Source organism: Ochotona curzoniae, unplaced genomic scaffold (assembly GCF_017591425.1).
Source record: "Ochotona curzoniae isolate NIBS_2020 unplaced genomic scaffold, NIBS_Ocur_1.0 scaffold_3890, whole genome shotgun sequence".
Lineage (NCBI taxonomy): Eukaryota > Metazoa > Chordata > Mammalia > Lagomorpha > Ochotonidae > Ochotona > Ochotona curzoniae.
This window is the reverse complement of record NW_024467115.1, coordinates 24581598-24606315: the sequence shown is the minus strand read 5'-3', so window position 1 is coordinate 24606315 and position 24718 is coordinate 24581598. Positions and strand designations below refer to the sequence as shown.

The 24718-nt window shown below is 42.1% G+C and overlaps 1 protein-coding gene across 10 annotated transcripts in view; it reads right to left on the bottom strand.

Annotated features, from left to right (window-relative positions):
* The window catches only part of UTRN (utrophin), a 491247-nt gene that overhangs the window by 4385 nt on the left and 462144 nt on the right, over positions 1 to 24718 (bottom strand). For 4 of the 10 annotated variants that reach the window (XM_040965592.1, XM_040965593.1, XM_040965590.1 and 1 more), the window contains 7 exons: positions 23732 to 23770; positions 23436 to 23501; positions 22289 to 22354; positions 12150 to 12308; positions 11632 to 11872; positions 6975 to 7083; positions 4591 to 5533 (listed from right to left, as the gene is read on the bottom strand). In XM_040965592.1, coding sequence (XP_040821526.1) covers positions 5241 to 5533; positions 6975 to 7083; positions 11632 to 11872; positions 12150 to 12308; positions 22289 to 22354; positions 23436 to 23501; positions 23732 to 23770 — 973 coding nt within the window. In that variant the 3' untranslated portion in view covers positions 4591 to 5240. Of the gene's footprint in view, positions 1 to 4590; positions 5534 to 6974; positions 7084 to 11631; positions 11873 to 12149; positions 12309 to 22288; positions 22355 to 23435; positions 23502 to 23731; positions 23771 to 24718 lie in introns of those variants that run through there. The other 6 variants (XM_040965598.1, XM_040965595.1, XM_040965600.1 and 3 more) reach the window with 4 other exon arrangements.

Genomic DNA, 24718 nt, shown 5'->3' with positions numbered 1-24718 from the left:
ACCTGTGTGTTGCTCCCTTGTGGCATGCTCAATAACTCTAACTGCTTACCCCAGCTGATTGCTCTGCTGAATTTCTTCCCCAGCGACAACGCTGGCCACAATTAGTCTGTTCCTGTGACAGCAAGTGTGTCTCTTCTCCAACGTCTGATTTTCACACCCCTACCTCTTTCAACTGCCAAGTAATTTGATACTCAATACAGCAGATGTCTGGAGGAGCTACACCTGCCAGAAAATGCCTTATCTAGTTTTCAGTCAAACTGTCCCTATTCTCCTGGGATGTTCCATTCCTTTAATCTCTATTTTATTGAATTATTTCATTTTATTTTAGTGCTGAGTACTTAAAATAAAAAGAGTTTCTGTGACTGCACATTCAGTGCTAGTAGCTTTGGAGGAAAGATCAGATATAAAGGGCACCCTTCCTATGATGCTAAGAGAAGAAATATGGGAGCTACATATTTGGAGAAAAATGAGGCTGAAACACTCCTGGTTCCACCAGATATGTAAGCTACACCAGGAAAATGAGTGGACCTTTGCACACACATGAGCTAGAGAGCTGAGCTGAATGAAGTACACCTTAGGTTTATACACACTAACTAAAAGAAACAGCTACCCCTCTAAGTGTCAAACACAACCAACAACCAAACCCTAGACAGAAAGCTGGTCCATTTCTCTCCCAATTAGTACTTCTAAAGTCCACAGTTTTTTTTTTTTTTATCAAGTAAAAAGCTATAGGAACTCCCCAGGAGAAATTGTAAAACAATAAAATTTAAAAGGAAATTAGGAAACCGTTGCACTTCAGTAGGTTTTGATTTCTTAAAGAATACTTAAGTTGAATAAATGTAGGCAACACACAATAGAATACAGATCACCACTTGCTGGTCTGGCACCAAATATTCCTTAACTTCCGACCACTACTCCACACATGAGAGGGTCTGAAACCAAAAGTTTCAAAGCACATTTTCACTACAGAATGATTGTAACTGTTGATGGAAATTTCAGGTGCATTGGTTAATAAGTAGCACAATTAAATTCCACTCACTTGAAATTACCTGCCTCTCTGTTGTGAAATTCAATATAAATAATTTGACGCATAATTGAAAAGGCCATAACTCAAGGATGTTAGCAGAACCAACTGGGATAATAATTGAAGCCAGAGGAATTCCAAAGTGTTATATGCATCAATACATAGTCGGAGTTTTTAAAATGTCATGTTAAAGCAGGCCAATTTATGCAATTAGGGTTATAGCTTCACATTAGGTCCAGGAATGGAAATTCTTCTGTGGTGATGCTAATGTTTAATCCATAAAAGCTTAAAAGTCAAGATTAACATGCAGATAAATTCATCTTGTATGCTAGTGAGAAGCGATGTCAGGCAGAAGCAACTGATGCAGCCTTGGTAAATGATTTACCAATTGGTAGGGTGCCAGTCTGCTCCGTTCAGAGAACCCTTTGCAGGTGGTGAGTGAGCTTTGGGAATTTAGAAAATTGACTACAATATTTGATAGCTGAGCTACTTAAAAGATGGCAAGTGAATGAATACCAAGCAATGTTTTGGTACCATGGGGGAATAACATATTACTGTTAGACAATACAATGGATGCCGAATCTATGCCATGTGTTGATTTCCATTCTGCATCAATTTTGGAAATAAATGACTTTGGGAAGAATCATAAAATATGTATCAACTAAAGTAGAAATCAATTAAACCTTAATTTTTATAAAAATCAGTCATTATATTGATTTTTACACTACCAAAAAATATGAATTTAAATATCATGAAGAACAAATTAAACCCAAACTAATAAAACTTCCATAAGCCAAAAACAAGTGTTTTCAAATTTGAAAATTTCAAAGTATGCTAAAATACACTATATGACTTATTATTTTTTAAAGATTGATTCATTTTTGTTGGAAAATCAGATTACCAGAGAGGAGAGACAGGCAGAATGATCTTCCATTCACTGGTTCACTCCCTAAGTGGCCGCCAATGGCCAGAGCTGAGCCAATCTGAAGCCAGGAGCCAGGGAGCCAGCAGCTTCTTCTGGATCTCCCAAGCAGGCACAGTGTCCCAAGGCCTTGGGCTGTCCTCCACTGCTTTCCCAGGCTACCAAGCAGGGCGCTGGAAGGGAAGTGGAGCAGCTGGGATAGAAACCGGTGACTATATGAAATCCTGGCACAAGGACATTAACCACTAGGTTACTGCTCTGGGCCCTACATCATTCTTACATAGAATGTAACTTGAATTCACTCAAATAGCATGCTTAGGAATACTCACAGAAAAGTCTAAATCATACAAATATTTGTGAATGTAACAATTTCAGAACATAACATGGAGCCAGATTCTATAAACTATCCTCTAAGTCCTGAGACTGCCAGGGCGAGGAGGAACCAACATGATGAATGGGATCAGCCTCTGTGATGTGGTTCCCCCTGAAGATAAAGAGGGAGAAGATACAGAAAATACAGAGGAAGCACATTTCCAGGAGGATTTGCCAGGGAAATTGTATAGAAAAACAAGAAAAAGGTGTCATGCAACAGCGTGGACAGCATAGAGACACTGAGCAGTGAATGGGAGCATGGTCCACGACTCCCCGCTGGAGGTCTGGAGGGGAGGCCATCTCTTGAGAGTGAAATGACAGTAGACCATGGCAGCCCTCATCACTGCTATTTCCTGAGAGAGAGCCTTGTGGACCACACTGACTGTGAGTCTGGCCTGGAGCACTTGCAGGGCCAGGGCACTCATGGACGCCTGGAAAGGAAAAACACACCTGTTTCTCCCCTTCCCCTCTGCCAGGACCCCCAGCATGCAGCCAGGGCAAAGCCATGTAAGTGAGGGTAGAGGCGATGGTGGCTCAGGCAAGCTCCAGATCAGGGCATTTCATCAGAGAGCTAAATGGGCATTCCCCACTGACTTTGAGTGTGGCCCAGAGGATTGGCAAACTGCTGGGTACCCACATAGGACTGTTGAGGTGCTCCCATCCCTTCACTTCATCACAGGCTCTGGGGCTCAAGCTGCCAAGTTGAGCACCCCCTGGGCAGCTGGCTCAGAAAACACCTCTGTTCTCTGCAGCAACAGGGCAGGCTCCCAGGGCCGTATCCTGAGACTGTGGACGCCTTGCATGCCATGTCTGTGGGAGTCAGTGACTGCTCCCCAGGGTGTGGTGTGCAGCTTGGTCTTTTTTCAAACAATGTAAGACAGTGGAAATGGAGGGAATCCTCTAAACTCTGTCAGAACAGCAACTCTTAAATCCAAAACAAGAAAATGATACAACAAAGGAAGGAACTACAGACTGAATTTCTTGGTGAACATACATGCAAAAATCCTCAACAAAATACAGCGATCTTAAACAAGAGCAAAGGCATAGGCATCACAATGCCAGACTTCAAGACATACCACAGGCCAATTACAGTTAAAACACTGTGGTGTTGGCATAAACCTAGAGCTGTAGAGCAACAGATCAAAATAGAAACCCTAGAAATTAATCTAGCATCTACAACCAACTAATGTTTGACCAATGAGCTAAAATCAGTCCCTGGAGAAAGGACCCTCTCTTCAAAAAGTGGTTGTGGGAATATTGGTTTTCTGCATGCAGAAGCATGAAACAAGAACCCTACCTTACATTCCATTAAAAAATCAACTCAGAGCAGAACAATGATCTAAATCCTAGACCTGATTTGGCAAAGTACTAGAGGAGAACGTTGCAGAAACTCTGGAACACATTAGCATACCCAAAGTCTTTAAAAAGAACCTGGATGCCAGTTCATGTGCCAACTGCCCCATTTCTGATGGGCTCCCTGCTAATGGAAAATCAGCAGAAGATGGCTCAAGTCCCTGGGACACTAAACACACGTATCCAAAGAAGCTCCTGGCTCCCAGCTTCAGACATTGTATCTACTTGACAATCTTTCATTTTCTCTGTCTCTTTCTCTCTGCAAGTCTACTTTTCAAACAAGTAAAATCTACCTATTTAGTAATAAAAAAAATTAACATTTATTTTGAGCTTAGAATAGAAACAACAATGCAATGGTAAGTCGGCAACCATTGATTTTCTTAGGCTTCTGTGAGTTCTACAGAGCCAAGCACATGCAAACACTTTTGGGGGCTGAATGTAGGGACTGATGTGTAAAAGTGAATTAGCATACCATGAGAAGTGAAACAGCACAACTACAAATAAAAATTTGTGAAATGACACAGAAATATAAAGGCGTACATTTAAAAATTTATCTGAAAGCAGGAATGATTTTCTACGCACTGGTTCACACTCCAAATGATCACAACGGCATTTGCACCCCACATGGTTGGCAGGAGTCCAACTTCATATGCCACTGCCAGCCAGCTCCCATAGCATGAGTCAGCAGGAAGTTGGATTTGGAACACAGCCGGGATCTGAACTTAGGGATTCTGCTATGGGATATTTTAAACTGGTGTCTTATCCACTAGATAAAATATATATTCAGTGCATATATATTTAAAGAGTTTTTTTTCCACAACCTGAAAATGATAGCATTTTTAAGTCGCAGAGTGGTAAAAAATTGAAGAAAAATTTTAAGACCAAGTCAAGGGATACTATTTTTTTTTACCTTCCCAAGACTTTGTACAATTTTTTCTTCATTTAGGATATTTTCTAAAAGATGACAGAAATGGTGAAATGAAAGGCTGAGCTTTACATAAACATCTTAGTTTTGCGACTGCCTAATCTTACAGTAAGTTTGAGAGGAAATAAAGTCTTCATATTCTTCAACAGATTACTGAAAATATAATTGTAGCATCAAGTGTCTGCATGCATTTGTATCAGAGGATGGAGCATCAGAAATTTTGTGGTGGCAAGATGCCTACACAAAATATTTGCAAAGAATCAATACATTTGAATCATTACACAATTTTCCCTGGCATCTGAATTGTTTTTATTTGGTTATATCCTGGAAATTTCAAAGGACTGTAATCCACGAGACCTTAAATTGCTCGGATTCACATTACAGCTCTTTTTTTCCATGAGGGGAAAAAAAACCCAGCAGGAACAAAAGAAAATTCTGGAAATACTCCCCTTCGCTATCAGAATCTGATGACATCAGAGAACAATGAAGAGATGGAATTACTTTAGAAAGGCTGTTTTCATTCCTTTTTAGCACACCACTAAGGCTCTTGTTTGAAATAATACACAGATTCTTACAATAGCTTGTATTGAAGAGAATAATTTCCTCTAACATGAGATTTATTACTTTCTTTTGCCTTCATTTTATCACTCACGAATCATATGAGTCTCAAAGGGCAGGAGGGCATTGTCACTGCAGCCCCTCGATACGATGATATCAAAGTTGAGTTTCATTTTCTCTTTCAACTTACATGCATTTTTCCTTTTCAAACAATACCCACTACAATTTCTAATACCACATTTGTTGTCTGACTGAGGGGCACGTAGAGAAGCAAATGTGTACTCACGGCAGCAAGATGGAAACGTGCTGTTGATTTGCTCCATGACCTCGGTGAGGTCCGAGCTGGTGTCATGTGGGGGAGCCAGCAGGTCCTCTGCTGCTGTGACGGCACAGGGAAAGCACAGAGATCTCACTCACACAAACAATGCTCAATGGAAACTTGAAACATTTTTTAAAAGGGACAAGAGATCTTTTGAAATTAGTGCCCAGCCTTCCACAAAAATCCAACTTCAGGAGCAAAAACCACTACTAGTCATCCAAGAGCAACAGCAAACAAGTTTTCAATGACCAGAATGGGAACCGAAGGTATATTTTTATTAATTGCTGGCATTATGATTTTATAAAAATAAAATGACTAGCATTAGGGTACAAAGACACAATGCATCAGCTGAAATACAAGACTTAATCATAAATAGTACGGTGCAAAGCTTCTTATTTACATTTCTGATTTTTTATGGGAGAAAATATCTCTTTTTCCCTTCCTTTCTTTAATATGACTTCAGCATAGGCTAGCTTATGCTGTCTCAAATGTAAGGAAATGTTAAATTTATTGTATAACAATCAAAGCCATTCTAAAATACTAGCATTTTAATTTTTCTGATTACTACACCAAAAAATATCCTACAAACAAACTGTTTTGGCAACAGTATACACATCTCAGTAGAATTTCCACTGATCACAAGATGCCATTCCTAAATATCCAATTTAGAGACCGGTGTAGGTTCCTATCGTGACCAATGGACTGGATGAGGCCAAAGAATGGACAGCAGAGCAATGTCTAGAAGCTCTGCGATAAGGAAGAGTAGCTATGTGAGTTTACAGATCTGGGTGAACTAAATCACAATTCTGGCTAACATAGTCTTTGTTTTTGTGCTCTGGATGTGAGGGTACTTCAGAAAGTTCATGGAAAAGTGGCTGGTTTTGCGGAGCAGGGGGTTAAGCCACTGATCGGAAGCCCACATCCCATACAGGTGTGTTGTTTCAAATTCCAGCAGCCCTGTTTCTGACCCAGTTTCCTCCTAATGCACTCATACTTCTCTATTCTTTTCTGTTATTCTTTCAAATAAATAAGTATTTTAATAAAATGTTCATGGAAATTTTAAATAAGTTGATTTGGGTGCAAACATTTTTGAAAACCACCCATAGCTGTTTTATGACCTGCATTTTCATGAATGTATGAAGCACCCTGGTACATATAAATGTGAAATTTTAGACAGAAAACATCCTAGAAATTAATCATTTTAAAAAGAATTAGAATATATTTCTTGCTCATCCCAAAAGAAAGAGCTGATTTTTCTTCCTCCAGCCACAGTTCAGTCCACTGTGACAGGTTACATAAGGTCTGTAATAGCTGATTTTTGTAAAATGTTTGCTTTTTTGAAACTGCTACAATGGATCTATATTCCTTTAAAACCAATGAGAATATAAAACTCTTACCCTCTGAGGAACTCATGCATAAGACTCCTACTTAACACGAGGCAGGAACAAATGGCAAACAGAAAGCAGCCTGGGTAAACGAGTTGTGCCCTCGGATTACCTACCTGCTGGGGGGAACTGCGGGCCAGGGTCTGGGTCCAGAGCATAGCTCAGTGCAGAATGCTGAGGCGAAGCCCAGGGAGAGACGCCATTGATTCGAGAATCAGATGCAGGCTGGAACATGGAGTGAAATGAGAGAAAGAATTCAAGTAGCCCAAAAGGAATGCTTTCTCCCCTACCTCAACCCGCATTATTAGATCATGTAGAGTCCCTTGTTCTTAAACATTTCCAATTAATTTGTACATCAGTTGTGTGGGCCACGAGTGCTTCACCAGGCACTCAGTGATTCTCCTCTTCCCATGGGGATAGCTTGGAGAACTTCCAAGATTACATGACAAGCTTTACTTACCAAAGTCATCTGCATCCCTGGTTGTTCTATTATTTTTCTGCCAACCAAGGAGATGAAGAAATATATTTCTCTGAATTAGCAATGGGGACCTCTAACACACGGAATATTTTTTCACATCAAATATCTAAGCACAGTATTAGAGAATAAGAGTGTGATTTTGAATTTATTTGGTTGAATTCAAAATCTAACTGGTACACAGAGGCTGTGTAATTCCAGGCAAATTCTCTAACCTTCTGTGCTTCCGATTCTTTATATAACGGGATGGCAACATGTGCCTCTGTCACAGGGCTTTGTGAGACTGGATGAATTAGTATTCCTAAAGCAATCAGAACCATCTGACACCTAACAAACACTTCATAAATGCCTCTCTGCATAAATCTTTGAAATGTCTATGGTATGCAGCCATCAGTATACGGTCCAATTAGAAAATGTGATCCTTACCAGAGCAAATGCAGTTAGAATTGCTTGATTTTTTTTTTGTATTAAACCTAAATTAGCTGAAGTCTGGTAGCCTTGCCAGTTTTTACTGTCAGAGTTAGATTTTCCATCTACTCCTGGCATTCATGCTAAATCATTAAGAAGAGATAAGAGTTCAACAGGATTGGATATAGAGAGCCGTTTAGCTACCAGCTATCTCTAAAAGCATCCCAATGCAATTTTGAGGGCACATGAACCATTAAGCAGCTCTGTTAAGAGAAAGGGGGGCGGGTGGGAAGGAAACAGGAGCAAAGAGCCTCTAGCTTTTCTACGAGCATCAACAAGCGATGGTAAAGGCTTGGAGCCTATCTTCCCCCCCGCATGGAGTTGTGCATACATTTTTTTGTTAACACTGAATGGCCCCACACAAGTTCTGATACTCTGAAAGACAAAGAGGAAAGTATGCGGGTAAACTATGAGATCTGTTGTGCGTTGTACACCAGAAATAGTGCTGTTTTTGAGTGATACTGACAATCTAAACAGAAACTGATGGCAAAATATAAAAGAGGCTTTCTAAAATCTGAAACAAAATCAGTGGAGAGAATAAATACTTTCTTGAGAAAGGCATTCCTGTTACATTGCTTACAGCCCCTGTACTGCTTAGACTAGACACAAAGGCAAATGGTGACATGACTGCTATGGATGCCACGAGAAAGGAATTCCCAGTCCGTCTGCTGAGATCTTGCAAAACTGGAACTCACTGCAGGGACTTTTTCTTTACTAGTTCTACAGTTTGACTCCTATTTTTCAAGACACGGGTGCTTTACTCCCCAGCTGCATGGCTGCGACCAGGTGGGCTTGGACTGGGTCAAGCTTGAGGCTTGGGATCCTAGCTCTGTCACTGCCATGTGGAGGGCAGATCTTGAGCTAGTATGGGCTTGAGGCTCGAGAATTTTCTCTGCCCATGGCCACCATGCTGTGGTAGATCTTGAGCAGGTCTGGGCTTGATTTGGGATCTTGGCTCTGCCCATCACCGCCATGTTGTGGGCAGATCCCAAATAAGTCTACATTGGAGGCACGTGGCCTTACCCTCCTCCCCGTCAGCTGCCAGATTGCAGCTGGGGGAACTTGGGCTAGACAACACAGGCGCCAATGGTGCTGGGCAAAGCCCTTGGGCTGCCCAACAGTGTGCTCTGGGAACTTGGGGGTGTGGGGTTACAAGGAGTCTAGGAGATGCACAGATGGGGATGAACAGGGAGCTGAGGGTTCATGTCCAGGTGAGGAATGACTTCTCTGGGACTTGCATGGACAAAGTCACTCTACTTGAAGGGCTAGAACATGGAATCCACCAGTGAGTATGAGAAAAGGAAAATGGGTACTGTGAGGCCATGGGCCATGAAGCTGATCAATGTGAGTGAATCAGGTCTGGGGGTAGAATCTGCCAGAGAGAATGTGGGCTCACCCAGGTGGAACAATAATCTCTGTTGGTATATGCAAGATTTGTGGCTGGGGACAGGCCTGGTTACGGAGCTAAGAGGACACCCCGGCTGGGCTGGTTTTCCCACTGGTGAGTGTGAGAGCTAGAAGCAGGGCATTGGGCTGGGCTGGACATGGTTGTAATCTCTCTCAGCATGGGTAAGTGCTCTCTCAGCATGGCGAGTGCCAGACTGGGCTGAACTCCAGCACTCACTGGTTCTCGTGAGAGTAAGGGTAGGTGTAGAACAGGCTCCCCTGCTGAACCATGTGAAAGCTGTGTCTGGGCACGGACCAGGTGTGGCTGGGCTGCAACATCCAACAGTAAGAACCAGAAAAGGTATGGGCCAGTTAAGGAGGAACACCATTCCTGCCAGGACAAGAGGTAGACAATGTCGGCCTGGGCAAAGGACCCATTAATATGCACAAGATCTGCCACTGGGAAGAGACTGGATAGAGGAGCTTAGGGAACTCTTTTGTCAGGTTGCAGTCATTGCAGCTAAGCATAAGAACTAAGGGAAGGAGCAGCCCAAACAAGGCCAGGTTATAGTATCTACTGGCATACATAGGTGGGTCAGGCCTTGGGGGTGGACCAGGCTAGACCAGTTCATAACATTCACTATCAGATTCAAGCAGGATGGGGTGCAGGAGGAGCTGGGTCGAGCCTCATCACCAGCCAGTTCATACTGGAGCCAGGATGGGGGGCTGACTAAGCAAGCTAGACTGTAGCACCAACCAGCATAAGCTAGCACTAGGGGCAGGTTGGATCAAACTAGGCTAAAGCACCTGCTGGTGGATGTTGGGGTGAGATGAGCCAGGCCAGTCTGGGAGCAGTGAGTGCTGCGTGCATGAGCTCCAGGGATGGAGGGGCCCTTCAGCCTGCCTACAAGGCGGGTTCTGGATCCATGATTGCCATGGGTTGGGGGTCTGTCAATGCTTGGGTTACTTAATTTAGGTCCTGGGGTCCACCATGAATAGGTGGTACGGAGGTTCCTGGGTCTCCTGGCTCAGGTCCCTGGGCCCACCTGTGTGGTGGATGCGGCATCTGTCTGCCCCTGTGGTGGAGGTCTGGTAGGGCCTTGGATATCTGGTCTGGCTCTTTGGTTCCGTCTGTGTGGTGGGTGCTGGGTTCAAGAGCCCCAGGGCAGTGGGTCCTGATGGGGCTTGGGTCACCTACAGGGTGGGTGCCGTGTATGTGAGCCCTAGGGTTTGAGGTCCAGCTTGGCCCGAGGCACCTAGACTGGATCCATGAGCTCACCTATGAGAACTGGTCCACCTCATTGTAGAGGATGGAGTGCTGGACAGCAGACCATGGTGCACATAGGGGACATGGTAGCCTACTGGGCTCTGTGAGAATGCCTGGTACCATAGCCAAGAATGAAGAACAGAACATATGGACATCTACCCCAGCCAAAGTAGGACAGTGAATATCTGGGCAAATGGAGACTGCCAGCCAACGGGCATTGGAAGGGATTCCTCATTCATAGATCAGTGAGACCAACAGCATCTCAGACTGTCTCATCAGCAGAACCCTTGGAGCATGCCACACTGTGACGCTGGGTTGATACTGGGTGGCCTCTCCCCATGCCTGGATTCTGTGATGGTTGGGAAGCTGGGTATGGCCTATCCCTTGTCTCCCCCCTTCCACCAGAAATGGGAAGAATAGGTGGAGAGTTTGGAAACAATGATCACACCCACTTCTCCCTGACTCTGGATCCTTCCCACAGTGAAACTATGTGAACAGCATCTAAAATAGTGAAAAAATTAAAAAAGAAAAGGCAGAGTTAAAAAAAATCAATTTAGAATACCCTGACCATCATTAAGAAAGAAAAACAAGAGAAAAAGTAGTAGGCAGGGAGGATAAAAACCAGAAAGTAAGAGATGGCAATTCTCTAGAAAGTGCATATTATTTTGTATTCACCATACATGTATGTATTTATCATAATATAAATTGCATTTCTTATCCCCAAGAAAGTTTGCAAGCAACTGTCATAAAAGATGGTCTACTAACAGTAGCAAATTAATAACCATCTGTTATTCTCAATTTCTTGAAAATAGAAAACAATATTTCCTGGCTCACAAGAAGGAAGCTTCAGAATGTAGATTGCAGGTCACTTCCTGGCCCCTAATCACCACAGGTGCTTTTCTTATGCGATGCTGCAGATATATATCACAGTCCCCAGACGGTTCAGAGCTGAGATTGGTTTCAGCGTGATAGGAAACCCCAGCATAAATGCGGGCAAACACAATTGCCTTTGCCACTGTGAATTTAATAGTTATATGTGACAAGGGATTTCTAAGCCAGCCTATGTGAATGATGGAGATGAGAAACTCAAGGTGGACGTTTCCACTGAGACACCAGGAACGCGCCCCAGGGACGAGTAAGCCTGCCACAGGCAGGAGTGACCAGGAGCACTGCCTACCTGCTCCAGCAGCTGTCGCAGGCGGTGAAGCTGAGACTCCAGTTGTTTATTGTGGTCTTCCAGAATCTGCATCCTTGCCTCCAGCCGACCTTTGTGCTGCCTGAGGAGTTTTGCCTCGGCTATCAGTTCTGAATCCTCAGATGTGTGATGAGGAGAAACGATGGAGTCAGGAGGGGACCCCACGGGGAGCCCCCGTCTTAGATGCTGCCCCTTCAGCTGTTCATATTCCACCTGCAGATTTCTAATACAGAAAAGGAAAGATCAAGTGACTAACACGGATGCTATCTTCTTTTCACAATGGTGAGCTCTGAATTTAGCTTAGGCTTCTCTTTCCTCTTAGGTTACAATGTGTGTAAATAGTAAGAAGAGGGAGCAAGAAAAAACTGTAGCTGTAGAAGAATGTTCTAGAGACATCAGCAGATACACCAAAGTGTACCTGCAGTCTCCATCCCAGTTTCTTAAAGTCCTCATAAACTTAGGGAAGGATGACATAGTGTCTTATCTCACATCCAACATACCTCTGTTCTTCCTCCAGATCAGCAATGATCCGCTCCAGCTCCCCACGTTCCTCCCTCTCCACCGACTTCAGGATCTGAGCGGGACTCTGCGGCTGGCTCACTGGGGACTCGCCTCCGAGCGTCTGGCAGTACTGCTGGATAAGGGCGTGCTCGTCCTCCCTGAAGAGAGAGGGCCCAGGGGCAGAGGCTCAGCCTGGATGGGGTCATCTCTGGACACACACGAGGCATAAGTGCTGATGACCACATGGCACCTGGACCATGTCTGCCTTAGACCTCAAGGTCTCCATGACTTCCCTTTTTGATACACTGGGAAGATATTTATCTAACTGTGTGTGCAGTGCATGCCAACATCTGAAGCTTTGCCTTCGTTTAATGGCTGTATCTCACAAACATGGGGCAAATATTTCACTAAGAAGAAATGAAAACAAGACACAGCAATTAAAGAGTCAAAATGAAAGCACAAGGTAAAGTCAGTCACTGAATACTGAAGAGTAGATTAAAAGAGCAGTGAGTAAGAATGAGGTGACTACTGCTTTCAGCATTTGATGGAAATGTAGTACGAAGAGTGAGGTTTATATTACTTATAATTTTGTATTTAAATGACTTGAAATTAGAATTGCAGATATTCATTAAACACAAATGTTTTACCTGATGTTATCAACAAGTCGTTTTTAGGACCAATTATTGAACACCGAAACAAATAACTACATTCAATTCATTTGGGTTCTCTCATCCAACTACTTTTTAAGTGAACTAGGTTTATCAAGCATGTGGTTGCATTCACAGCACACACAAATAGATGTATAACAAAGCAGACGGCACTTACAGCCCCACACGAAAACACTGCTTTCTGGTAGACCTAAACCTCCCTTAGGCAAGATATCAGATTGGATCTTGCAAATGTGCAAATACTAAATCTCCTGGTTCACACTGGTAAGAGTCCTAAAAGACTGTATCTGTTTTGTTTTGATGGCGTTTGACAAACAAGCCTGGATTTTATGCATTGATTGACAGCATGGAGTTTCAGCACAGCATCCTATAATATATGCAGCTATCAGAGTACTAAATGTAAATACCCCAGGACTGTACCTTTGTGGCAAACAATGTGGCTACAAATATGTCTTATAGAGCTCACCTGTTAGGCTGGGCTCATAGTCCAGACTAACATTGCCAAGAACTTGGTACATACTGATGAAAGAACTGGTCTTCTTTCAGCTTCACCTGGACCTTGATTTATTTATATCCTTGACCTGATTAGTATCAGCTCTTGATTTTTGTAGGTTTAATGTAAAATCCAACTTGGGTTATAACCTTTACTCTGATAAAGACAGGTTCGGAAAGACATTTATGATTTAAGGTGCTCTTTAAAAAGCTGTGTCTTGGATTGGAGAGATGAGATTTGAGAGATGACAAAACAAATGATGAAAATGAATGCCTTTGCCAAAAGCCAGGGAAAAGGCTTGGATCAGCTATTGGCCACTTATTTTATTTTCCTCCTTTCTTTTACTTCCTCCTCCTTTTCTATTTAAATACAAGTGGAAACATCAAAAGTTCATGGAACATGGAATTAAAGGATATATTTATTTTGCTGCCAATTTTTAAAATGCATGCAGAATTTTTTTTCCAATTTGATTGATTTATAAAAGGGTAGAGAGAGAAAGAAACAGAAAGAAAGTCAAAGAGAAAAAGCTCGCATCCACTAGTTTACTGCCCAAATGCCTACAACATCTAGGGTTGTATCAGGCTGAAGTCAGAAACGGGACTGAACATGGGTCTCTAATGTGGGTGGCATGAACCCAAGTACCTGAGGCATAACCTACTGCCTCCTAGGATATAACATATGAAGAAACTGGAATCAGAAAAGGAGTTGAGAGGCAACATTGTGGCTTAGTGTGTAAGCGTCCACCCATGTTAGTATCCCACTGGGATACCAATTTAAGTCTTGGCTGCTCCACTTCTGCTCCAGCTTCCTGCTGGGGAAAAGGTGGCAGAAGATGGTCCAAGTATTTGGGTCCCTGCCATTTATGTAGGAGACCTAGATTAAGCTCCTGGTCATTGTGGCCATTTTGGAGTGAACCAGCAGATGTAAGATTCTCTTTTCCCCGTCTATCTTCCATCCTCTGACCCTCTCTAGAACTCTGATTTTCAAATAAATGAATACATCTACAGAGAGAGGGAAAAAAAGGAAAGAAACTAAACTGATGTTCAAACTGAATCACTCTAAGTAGAGTACCAGCATCCCAAGCAGTGTCATAAAGAGTCCCAAATTGCAACCAGAATTTTTTGAACAATATGTATTTGCATAAACTTTTTAAAGACCTCACATATGAATGGATTTCAATATTTTAGATTGAAATAAACTTATCTCATAATTCTATGTTCTAGCGAATGTGTGTTTATACATCTACACAAATATTTTATAAAAATAAAGTTTGCATATTTCCATTACAACCACAATAGGACACAGATAGCTTAATCTGCCTGTCTCAACCAAATGAATCTTCTCTCAGAAATTGAAAATTAGGTACACAGATTTGACAAAGACTAATATATGACATCTTTTTTTATTCCATTCCAGAGAGGATGTAATATTACTGCTAAAGAAATGGAAAAGGCTTTTAGGGACTCTCACACTTGTACCTATGCTTAGAAGGGTCAGAAGACAAGATGGGCATTGTATCAACGCAGAGTTGCAGCATCATTAAAGCAGATCTAAAGCTTCCTAGAAAGCCCATGCAGCAATATCAAGCACAAATCAGGCACAGACATATGGGGCGGGGGTGGGAGAGCAGTTTGCAGGTAGGAAGAAAAACCTAATGATAAAGATGTTTCAAAAGTGTCACAAAAGTAGAATCAAACCATGCCTATTTTGGTGTAAAAAATGGAAATTCATACACAAGTTCATGGAAAACTCATTATTGTAAAAACTATATATGTATTTGAATAATTTTTGCACTAAAACAGACTTATCTTTTGACTCCATTCCATGAACTTTCTGAATTACTCTCAAGAAATTATGAGATGAATGACTCATTACCATAGAATACTAACTAGATGAGAGATGTAACACATGAACAGGACAAATTGACAAGATACAGTGGATATAATACAAAGGATACCAAAGTAAAGAATAGAGTGGCACATTTTGCAAATATTTCTCCAGAAAAGATCTAAGCATAGAATTTTAAAGGATGGGCCTGCAAATGCACAAGCCCCATAGGGCAAATTAGTCCTGGGGGAGGAGGAGCCGGGCAGGGGCTTGGGTGGAGCACTTGGTCCCTTCTTGGCCTGCAATCATGATTCTGGCTGGGTGGCTCAGCTCAGGGAATGGGAAGCCTGGTGGGGACTTGTGTGGAGCCCCAAGGCCCTTCTTGGCCCACATGCTCCTGACACTGGCTGGGTGGTTCAGCCTGGGGAAGGGGGAACCTGCTGGCCAAGGTGGCTCAGCCCTGGGGGAGAAGGAGCCTGGTGGGCATATAAGCTGGGTAGCCCAGTCACCAATGGTGCTGGATGAAGCTGTCAGATTTCCCAGCAGGTTGCTCTGGGAGGGTAGGGGTGTGTGTATGCAGGAATTGAAAGGAATCCCAGGTGAGGGAGTACTACTGAGGGAATATCATCATCAAGGCCACTGTACTTGCAGGTGAATACGGGGGCTGAGACTGAGTAGTTTGGAGGGAGGAAAGAGAGGAACTTTAAGGATCAGACAGAAGCATCAGCACATGTGGGAGACCTGAGCAGTTAGCATCAACCACTATCAAGCACCATCCACTGGTGCACCCTTATAACTAGCACTGGTAACCTACATGGCAAGGCTAGATCACAATACCCACCAGTGAGTCTTGTCCCTGTGGAACCTCAATCCCCACTGGCACAAACAAGATCTGTGGTTGGGAACAGGCCTGGTAGGGAGGTAAGGGGACGCTCCAGCGGAGCTGGGGTTCCCACTGGTGAGCAAGAGAACCAGAATGGAGGTAGCGGGCTGGGCTGGACATGGCTGCAGTCTCCCTTGGCATGGGTGTGGACTAGGTCTGGGGAGCACCAGACTGGACTATAATATAGCACCCACTGGTACTTGTAAGAGCCAGGATAGGTGTAGAATTGGTTGTGCTAGGTCTCAACTCCACCTATGTGGTTGGTGCTGGGTCCATGAGCCTCCGGGGTCGGGGGATCCAGTGGGCCTGGGTTGCCTGGCCTGGGTCCCTGGGCTCACCTGTGCTATGTGTGCTGGGTCTGTGAGTCCCCGTGGGATGGGGGACCATGCGGGGCCCAGGTAGAGTGGCCTGGGGCACCAATGGGAAAGTTTTGGGGATTTGGTGTATGGGCTTCCAGGGGTCAGTAATGGCACAGGTGGGGACATGTAGGGGCCTGGGGTCTCACTTTCAGAATTGGTGGTTTGAATGTGAGTTCATGTGTCAGTGTTGGGCCTCCTCAGTGGATTAGATGAAGCAATGGATGGCTGGTCCAGATGATATGGCCAGCCTACTAGGTCCTGCAGAGGACATCTAGTACTATAGCTGAGAAAGGAGGATAGAACAAATTGGACAACTACCACAGCAAGTATTTGGGTGAATGGAGATTCTAAGGTTAACTATGTCAACCAATGGACACTGGAAGGGCTTCCTCACTCCTGGATTGGCGAGAATGCCAGCATTTCAAAACCAACAAAACCACTTGGGCAGAACTCTCAGAGCATGTGCCACATCAAGGACCCTGGGTTGACACTGGGTAGCCATTCCCTATACTGGGGGTTGGGTATGGCTACTTTCTTTATCTTGCCCTTGCCACCAGATACAGGAAGAAGAAATAGAATATTTGGAAACAATGATCACAACTACTTTTCCCTAATCTTCAAATCTTTCCCACCCTGATCAACTATAAAAATGTCATAAATAATTTTTTAAAAAGAAGTTTAAAACTGAGTATTCAATAATAGAATAATAACTATTCATATATATCCAAATATGATTTATAGTACTTTAAGGATAAAGGATCACATGCCATTACACCAAAAAAAGAAAAAGAAACTATTTGTAAAAATAGAAAAGGGTTTAGCCACCTACTCCTTACCACATTCAATGTCCAAAGTCAAGGCTACAATGTTTAGATTCTACACCAGCCATTTAGATACCTAGATATGAATGGGCAGGGCACTTTGTCCATATGGCAAAGGACATAAGAGAATGCAAGGATAACCCAAGTCAAACACAAACAGTTGGTAACCTCAGGTGCTAAAAGAGAATCAAGTAAGATGCTTGATTCAGTTAAAAAAGTAACTAACAGTATGCTGCCTATTATTTCTTAAAAGAAAATTTTAAAAACTAATGGCAAGAGAATGAAAAGGAGGAGGAGGAAGCAGAAACAGTAGTCACAGTCATCACTCATCACCACTGTAGGACACCAAAATCCACAAGAAAATGTGGGTTCTTAAAATCGAATGGCTTGGGCCCGGCGCGGTGGCGCAAGTGGTTAAGGTCCTTGCCTTGCACGCCCGGGATCCCATATAGGTGCTGGTTCTATCCCGGCAGCCCCGCTTCCCATCCAGCTCCCTGCCTGTGGCCCTGGAAAGCAGTCGAGGACGGCCCAAAGCTTTGGGACCCTGCACCCGCATGGGAGACCCAGAAGAGGCTCCTGGCTTCGGATCGGCATAGTATCAGCCCGTTGAGCTCACTTGGGGAGTGAATCATCAGACGGAAGATCTTCCTCTCTGTCTCTCCTCTCTGTATATCCGCCTTTCCAATAAAAAAAATAATAAAAATAAATCTTAAAAAAAAAATTGAATGGCTTGATCTCACAGTCCTGATCTGACCATGGAACCTGCACGAAGCTCCTTGCATATCACAGACAGTATTAGCTAGTAAGCCATGCTTAAACTCAGTGTTCGTTATTAATAATTACTATATTTTTAATTTTTTATTTTTATATTACTGCTTTGCCAAGCACATTAAAAAGGTGTATGTATTCATTTGAGAAGCAGACGGATACAGAAAGAAACTGACAGATCAGCAGCTTCTATCTACTGTTTCACTCTCCAATCTGGGTCCACCCTGCCGCATCAATAGCAAACCACTAACACCATCACCATTGCTTCCAAGGGTCTGTTTAGACAGGGAGTTGGAATATTAGGACCCACAGCTGGGAGTCAGACCCAAGGTACTCCAAAATGGGATGCTGCTATGCGAAACGCCTCCTCCCACCAATGAGTTTTCTTTTTTAAAGATTTGGAGACTGTGAAACTACTTAAAATCAAATCTGAGATGCAATTTGTTGCCAACATTTAGATAGATTTATTTTTAAGTTGATGAGTTTAACATATTATTATAATCATCACTACTAGCATTACATTCTCTCATTAAGGTGTCTGGAAAGGAATTAAAACAACTTTTACAAATATAAGGATTTAAAAACATTTTATAGATAACATATAATTTGAGTCTTGCTATTCCGACCTTAAAGTTAAATGCAAAAATAGATACATTCCAGTTCTTAATTATAAACAGTAAAAATCAAGAACATAAATTTGTTGGCAGATAGTAAACAAAGTACCTGATTAAGGTCATTTAATGTCAGTGGGGTTCCTCATGCTAAAATACAAAGTGCTTCAAAATTGTAGGTACGCACCAATAAAGCACCATTAGACAGGATGTAGTTACACTATATTTAAGTTAGTCATAGTAAATACGATCTATATTACAAAATTAGTACCTAGCAAATGACAAAAAGAACTGTGATTCATTCAATGACCTTTGCAAAGTAGGCAGCACACAAATAAAAATAATATATTACTTATTTTAAGGATTGTTCTGTGCCAGCATTCAAATTTGAAAACAGGCGTACTAGCACAAATTACAGCCTGTCTCCCCTCTCTACACAAACACTATTTCCTAAGGACAAATGGACTGATGCATCTTGGTTTACCAGAACCATCCTGGGTTCTGAGATGCTGTTGCTCAATGCTTCATTTCTGCAGGGTTACTATAGTTGATGTGATTTCCCTCTTAAATCATCCAAAGTCCGACTTTCAAAGCAATAAGGAATCTGGGGATTTGTATCTACGTCAGGGTGTTGTGAGGTTGGTTTACATTCTAGGCTGTGACAGCAGGAGCCCACGTCCATGGAGGCACAACTTCAGCAGCTACAGAGATGATAAAAGCTATGGGGGAAGAGTGGTAGAAAACGGTTCTTCAAATGAACCTGGAGAGACAGGCTTTTACCACAGGCAGGATGGACAAAGAGGCGTTAAATAAGTTAAAGAGAGGGTTTAAGTTCAACTCAAAAAATCCTAACTCAAACCACAGCGTTTCCCCTTACACTATGTCTGAGATATCCAGACAAACTTCAGAGATTGACCTTATCAGTTGCTGAACAGTAAAACCTTCTCAGCTAAAAACCTAAAGTTCTCAAATAGGAAGATGAGACACAAAGAATGTGCTAATCAGGACAAGGACAGTGATGACCTCCAGAGGGACTGAGTCTACAGTCACTCTGGGTTCCTCAAGACCCGCTTGGAAAGCCGTCTTTCCTTACTTGGGAAGCAGAAGAGGTTCAATGGCTCAGCAAGTTGTGCCCACACCTGGAACCAGATGGTCAGATCTGAATCCCAGTTCCACCCATTACTGAATGTGAGGCCCTGGACAAGCTCTTGAATTTCGAAAAACCCCCATTTCTTTATCTGTAAAATAATGCTAACACTGGGAACAAGAGCAACTTCCCATAGTACTCCTGGGAGATTAGACCATTCTAGGCTTCAGGGCTGAGATAGGGCCAGCCTGGAGAGGCCATTATTCTGCCTACCACAAACGTCCTGACTACATTCTGTTCCTGAAAGGTCCCTCCTATGTCTCCCTTCCAGCATAAGACATGTGAAGACAGATGCCACATTTGTACATCTACTGCAGTAACAGGTGCATAGCAGTGATATGATAGTAAATACTCAACAAAAAGGCCCTGATTTAGAACATCAGCAATTTCTGGGGTTTAAATACTTTAATGAGTACCAATTTAAAACTAATGATTTCACTAAATGTGCTGTTGGGAAATGACACACTGACAGATAAAATAATCTCAGAGCATAGGTTATGATTAAAGAAAGTAAAATCTTTGGGCTGTCATGTACTTCAAGTATAACCTTTATTTTGTTTTTCATCTAACTTACTAGTTATTATACACAGACATGTATGCTAATTTTTAATAAGGACCCTGTTTAATCAGCAACATATTGAAAATTTTATGACTTGCCCTCATAATTCACTGCACAGTAGATATATAACAAATATTTATTGGATGGGTGAATGGGTCTAAATGTTAAATGATAGCAAATTAAATATACATTTACCTGCTAACCATCAGATTTTTTACATTCTGAATAATCAGTGCATATTCTATTTTGAAGATAGGAAAAATTTAACTATTACAGTGTTTATGAGATAAACATGTACACATTTCAAAGAAGTAAGAGTTTGGTCTTCAGTTTTTAAAAATTTCATTTAATTCTTTGGCTATTTTAGATTGTAGTGGAAATTATGGTGATTTAGGAGATAAGCATGATACTTAACAACTTTATATAAAATGGACACAAGTATGTTAAAATGAAATACGCATATTGAATATGCTGTTATGATTTATCAATATTTCCACATGCATGCTACATGAAAAGTAATGTATAAATCACTAATGTACTGCTGTCAAATAGTATCCTTTATCTGTAATTTTACAATAGGTAAAACAACTTTCAAAATATTGGAAGAGAGACATTCTGCATTAGAATGCTTAAGGTATTTCAACTCGGCTCTCTCCAACTTCTTTTTAGTGAAAAGTAGTATTATTCTTTAGCTTTTTACTCATCTTACATTTTTCTCTAAATCCAAATGACAATGAACCTGTACAAATCACATGAAATTGTCATTAATAAAGCCTTTTCGATACCACTGAGTGTCAAAAGTGAACTCCACAGCAAAAAAAGAAAAAAGAAATGGAAAAAGAAGATGTTAGTTCAGGAAAATATTTAAAAGCAAGATGACATTCAACAGTAGGATGATCAGATAAAATATTTATGAAAAAATTTCCACAACCAAGTTGACTATACATACATCATGGGGAATGGAGATAAAGTATTTGAGTCGAATGTGCTTTCAAAGGTCTCCCAAAGTAATGAGGCTTTTCCTTTTGTTAATAAAATCAAATACTGGCAAGCAAGTTAATACTTTTCAATGAAGGTTAGGACATATGTGTGCAAGCATGAGTGGGTCTGAGTCATTCAATACAGAGTTGATGGAAAAGCACCTGGACTAGTGCCTTGACGCCCCCATTCCACAGCTGAAAGCCTGGATTTGGTTTTGTTCTTTTTTTCTTTTTTATGTTTACATTGTTGATAGGGTGGGAATGATCGAGGGTTACAGGAAAGTGGGTGAGATCATTGCTTCCAAATTTTCTTTTTCTTTCTCCCGTATCTGAGAGAAGGGACAGAAACAGGAAGCAGCCATATCCAGCCTCCCAGCCGCCTCGGCCTCAGTAACAGGAGATGGGAAACGGCCACCTGATGTCCCCCAGGCATGCTCTGAGCTTTCTGGACTTAATCCCCAGCCCCAGCTCCTAACTCCAGCTTCCTATGAAAGAGACCCAAGGAATCAGCTCAAGTTATGGCGCTCCTACCCTTCACACGGAAGACTTGTGCTGAGTCCCCAACTTCAGTTTTGGCTCCCTGGCTAATGTCAGCATGAAGGAAAAGAGTCAGCAGATGGGAACTCTTTTGCTCTCTCTAATAAATAAATGAAGACAGAAATGCACAGAAACACTATGTGTTTTCTGAAATTATATTCATTAAATTAACAATACATATGACAAAAATTGGATGAAAAATATGTGTGTTGTTGTAAATAAAACAATTTGATATTTCTAAGGCAGATTAGTTGGCCAATATAGGATATTTTTCATTAACATTCATGAGACTAAATAAATAAACATATCCAGTTTATACCGTCATGCCCTGAAGGCATAAAATCTATGTAGACATTCTTGGAACCAAACCTATCAATTTTGATTGGGATGAAAATTCAGAGCCACAGTGAATGAAGATCATTTCCGACAGCCATGTCAGAAGAGCTGGCCTCTCACGGGCATTGTTGATTTCAAGATTTACTTACACACTTCCTGTGGTAGAGCTGCTATCAGTGAGGAAAGACCCGTTAGTCCTTTCCATTTGGGCCAGTCTGGAAAAGGAGAATCCAGGAGTTAGATCATGTGGTCACAGGGGACATGGCAATTAGACTCATTTCCTCAATGACTTCTAAACCGTCACACTCTGCTAAAAACATAGGAAAGACCAAATCTTCTAACAGAATTAAAATAACAGCTAACGTTGGCTTACTTTTCTAATACTTTTGCCCTACAGCCAACAGGCCTTTATCTTCTACCACGATGTAATGCAGTGCCCCCTAAATGATCACATTTCCTAAATGATTTCCCAGTCCCTCCACTGGGACCTCCACAATGATGTGTGTGTTATGTCATCATACAATTCTAATTATGCTCCTCTCATACTGGCAGGCTCTACTTTCCTTAGCAGCCTGGTCCATGACGTCACAGTTCAGCTAGGTCGCTTCATGCTGGCTCCTGCCCTTATCCATCCTAAACCTACCGTCTGATAACGAAGCATCTTTTTTCTCCAGTCTAAGGATTTGAGTGTGTTTTTCCAATAACCCAAGCCTGCTTTTCCTCAGAAATCCTACTTAGCCTCAACCCTGTACAAATGTTGCTGTTTTAAAATGCTTTTTTGTTAACTCTTTTGGGCTTAGCTAGCGACTACCACCACAGATTCCCGGTATGTTCTGCTTATCTGGAAGTCTGTATGCCACCAAAAACAACCTAGATTTTATATTGCTTAGGGTCTCTAAAACAAACCCCTTTAGTAAAGCATTAGCATAAATTTAATTACATATTGTAATTGATATGCACATCATCTCCTGAGAAATACTTTCAATCCCTACTTTCATTCACTGAAACTGGGTTACATTATCTAAATCCTGCTTATACTGGGTTTGGATCCTCATGAGCTTGGTAATCACATCCTACTGAGATTTTTCTCTTTGTAGAAAATGTAGCAGGTGTTTGTTAAACTGCAAATTGCAACATGAAAAAAAAAGCGCGAGGGGAACTTGGATTCAAATATAATGGAATTACGGCTCCTGCAGAATGACATTCCTTAAATCAAAGTATGCAAATGCTATTGAATTAATGCAGAAACAGACACATTCTGGGTCACAGTAGCAGGCTCCTATCAGAGTTTCTTACCGTGTGGCATATTGCTCTATTCTTGAATGGGTGTCGTCATGAAACAGCTGAGGAGACTGTGATGGGCTGTGAAGGAAAAAAAAAACAAAGCCATGGTTTTATGCCCAAATATCGGCATGTATCATTACTGGGAATGTTAGCTTAGTTAAATAATAAATTTGCCATGCAAACAAACCCGTGGGATGGTTACCCGGAATGCAGAAGTACTATATTAGAGCAAGAGGTTAGGAATCACACCCATGCTAATCCAGCAGATTAGAGCATGCGTCTTCTGCATTTGAGGCAATAATACTCACTCATAATGCTCTGGCCACATACTGATGAGTGTGATGGGACTGCAAAGAGGGGAGAGGGAGACAACAGTCACAGAAGAAACACTTTAGAGCTCTGTCAGCCCAAAGCAGCAGGGGCAACATCCCCACTGTCTTCTAATCACAGAGTTGACTGCCCTGCAATCCACCCTGGGGGAGCGACAGTAGCGGAAGTCACAGTTCCTTGCAGGGAAGCTGCTGTGTATTCAAGCATCTGCAGTAACTTTTTTACAGATAGGACAGGATATTTGGTACTGGACGGCAAATACATTTAAAAATTTTTTTAAATTCTTATTACAAAGTCAGATATATAGAGAGGAGGGGAGAGAGAGAGAGGAAGATCTTCCTTTCAATGATTCACTCCCCAAGCGACCGTGACAGCCGGTGCTGTGCTAATCCAGAGCCAGGACCCAGGAACCTCCTCCCGGTCTCCCACAGAGGTGCAGGGTTCCAAAGCTTTGGGCCGTCCTCAACTGCTTTCCCAGGCCACAAGCAGGGAATGGTTGGGAAGTGGACTCGCTGGGATTAGAACTGGGGTCCATATGTGTTCCCAGGCATTCAAGGCGAGGACTTTAGCTGCTAGTCCATGCTGCCAGGCCCAGCAAATACATTTTTAAGAAATCTTTTTAGAAAGAAAAATCAGAATGCTGTAAAAGAACTCAAAATCACGGGACAACTCTTAAAACAACATCGATAACATACCATCATATCTGCTTTCCTTAGGGAAGAAACTTGGTCAGAAAGGTTGAAGTAAATGCTAATCACCACACTGTTAGTGATGACAGAGTTACCATCAAATTAGACAATCTGATTCTTCTTCCAATTAATGTAAAAATGTACACAAAGTATGTAAATTTAAAAAGTATGCTGATGAAAGAGGTCCCTAGGCAGCCTCCTCTCTACTCCTTTAAAACTGCCATATCATTGCTAAAACCATCTCTAGTTACACTCTCCTCAAACAAAACTGAACGC